This window comes from Coturnix japonica, unplaced genomic scaffold (assembly GCF_001577835.2).
Source record: "Coturnix japonica isolate 7356 unplaced genomic scaffold, Coturnix japonica 2.1 chrUnrandom501, whole genome shotgun sequence".
In the NCBI taxonomy this organism is placed as follows: Eukaryota; Metazoa; Chordata; class Aves; order Galliformes; family Phasianidae; genus Coturnix; species Coturnix japonica.
This window is the reverse complement of record NW_015439892.1, coordinates 24000-26822: the sequence shown is the minus strand read 5'-3', so window position 1 is coordinate 26822 and position 2823 is coordinate 24000. Positions and strand designations below refer to the sequence as shown.

At 54.9% G+C, this 2823-nt stretch overlaps 1 protein-coding gene across 1 annotated transcript in view; it reads left to right on the top strand.

The window, feature by feature from the left end:
* PPP1R37 (protein phosphatase 1 regulatory subunit 37) overlaps positions 1-2316 on the top strand; it is a 36106-nt gene extending 33790 nt beyond the window's left edge. Inside the window, 1 exon segment of the mRNA XM_032441703.1 lies at positions 98-2316. Within this exon segment, the coding sequence (XP_032297594.1) occupies positions 98-180 (83 nt within the window). The 3' untranslated portion in view covers positions 181-2316.
* The last annotated feature ends 507 nt before the right edge of the window (positions 2317-2823 follow it).

Here is a 2823-nt window from a genome sequence, read left to right as displayed (position 1 = left end):
GATCCCAAATGTCCCCATGGGGTCACAGATGGGATCTGATCCCAAATGTCCCCATGGGGTCAGATCCCATTGATCCCATTGATTGCTGTTGTTTCAGAGCTGAGCTGCTGCCGGGACGAGCGGGATCTGGAGGAGCTGCTGTTCGAGGCCAGCCAGGATGCGGGGCAGGAGCCGCCATGACAGCGCCGGGGATGGGGGATGGATTTGGGGTTGGGGTCGGGGTCCGGGTTTGGGCTCAGGTTCCGGGTTCAGGATCAGGGTCCAGATTTGGGCTCAGGGTCCAGATTTAGGATCAGGGTCCAGATTTGGGATCAGGATCCGGATTTGGGCTCAGGGTCTGGATTTGGGATCAGGGTCCAGATTTGGGATCAGGATCCGGATTTGGGATCAGGGTCTGGATTTAGGATCAGGGTCCAGATTTGGGCTCAGGGTCTGGGTTCAGGATCAGGGTCCGGATTTGAGCTCAGGGTCCGGATTTGGGGTTGGGGTCTGGATTTGGGCTTAGGGTCTGGGTTTGTGATCAGGATCCAGACTTAGGATCAGGGTCGGGTTCGGGATCAGGGCCCAGATTTGGGCTCAGGGTCCAGATTTGGGCTCAGGGTCCGGATTTGGGATCAGGGTCTGGATTTAGGATCAGGGTCTGGATTTGGGATTGGGGTCCGGATTTGGGATCAGGGTCTGGATTTAGGATCAGGGTCCGGGTTTGGGATCAGGGTCCAGGTTTGGGATCGGGGTCCAGGCTTGGGGTCAGGGTCTGGATTTAGACTCGGGGTCCGGATTTGGGCTCAGGGTCCAGATTTAGGATCAAGGTCCAGGTTCGGGATCAGGGTCCAGATTTGGGCTCAGGGTCTGGGTTTGTGATCAGGATCTAGACTTAGGATCAGGGTTTGGGTTCAGGATCAGGGCCCAGATTTGGGATCAGGATCCGGATTTGGGATCAGGGTCTGGATTTGGGATTGGGGTCCAGGTTCGGGATCAGGGTCTGGGTTTGGGATCAGGATCCAGACTTAGGATCAGGGTCCAGATTTGGGCTCAGGATCCAGGTTTGGGGTTGGGAATCCAGATTTGGGCTCAGGGTCTGGATTTAGGATCAAGGTCCAGGTTCGGGATCAGTGTCTGGATTTGGGCTCAGGGTCTGGATTTAGGATCAGGATTGAGATATGGGCTCAGGGTCTGGATTTGGGATCGGGGTCCAGATTTGGGCTCAGGGTCTGGGTTTAGGATCATGGTCTGGGTTTGGGGGTCCAGATTTGGGCTCTGGTTCCAGCACTGGGATCTGCTGTGGGGTCTCAGGGGCCCCAAATAGTTCCTGGTCCCAATGGGGTCCCCATAATGTCCCCAATGGTCCCCAGTGGGGTCCCCAATGGTGTCCCCATAATGTCCCCAATGGTCCCCAATGGTGTCCCCATAATGTCCCCAATGGGGTCCCCAAGGAGATGCCGCCATGTCACCAACGGGATGTCACCACATCCCCTAAAGGGTGACATGGTCCCCATAGGGTGACCCTGACCCCAATGTAGGTGACCCTGACCCCAATGTTGGTGACCCTGATCCTAAAGGGTGACCCTGACCCCATTGTTAATGGCTCTGACCCTAAATGTGAGCCTGACCCCAAAGAGCGACGCCATCCCCCATTGGTGACACCGTCCCTTAAGGGTGACCCTGACCTTAAAGGGTGACCCTGACCCCATTGTTAATGGCTCTGACCCTAATGTTGGTGACCCTGACCCTAAAGTGTGACACCATCCCCATAGGGTGACCCCAACCCCAAAGGAGACCCTGACCCCAATGTTGATGGCTCTGACCCTAAAGATGACCCCGACCCCAGTGTTGGCAACCCTGACCCCATAGGGTGACCCTGACCCCATAGGGTGACCCTGACCCCAAAGAGCGACACCATCCCCCATTGGTGACATGGACCCTAAAGATGACCCTGACCCCAATGTTGGTGACCCTGACCCCAAAGATGACGCTGACCCTAAAGATGATCCTGACCCTAAAGGTGACTGATCCTAAAGGTGACCCTGACCCCAATGTTGGTGACCCTGACCCTAAAAGTGACCCTGCCCCTCTCAGGCTGTTCTCAGGGGCTGTGGTGTTGGGGGGGGGGTCCATATTTGGGGTCATTTTGGGGTCTTTATTTGGGGTCTTTATTTGGGGTCCTTATATGGGCTCTTTATTTGGGGTCTTTATTTGGTGTGAGGGGGGAAGGATTCGATTTTTGTCCTTTTCTTGCTGTTTATTTTGCTCCTTTTTGGGGTTTTTTGGGTGTTATTTTTTTTTCCCCATCCAGAAGTGCAATAAATGGGGGGGGGTCCTGGGGGCTGCTCCCCCCCCCCCCCTTCCTCCTCCAATGGGGTTTTGGTCAGTGCTGATTTCTGTCAATGCGGAGCATATGGGGTGGGGGGGTAAGGCCTTGTCCCCATCCCATATCCCATATCCTATATCCCATATCCCCATCCCATATCCCATATCCCATATCCCCATCCCATATCCCATATCCCATATCCCCATCCCATATCCCCATCCCATATCCCATATCCCATATCCCCATCCCGTATCCCATATCCCCATCCCATATCCCCATCCCATATCCCATATCCCCACCCCATATCCCCATCCCATATCCCATATCCCCATCCCGTATCCCATATCCCTATCCCATATCCCATGTCCCCATCCCATATCCCATATCCCCATCCCATATCCCCATCCCATATCCCATATCCCCATCCCATATCCCATATCCCCATCCCATATCCCATATCCCCATCCCATGTCCCCATCCCATATCCCACATCCCCATCCCATATCCCATATCCC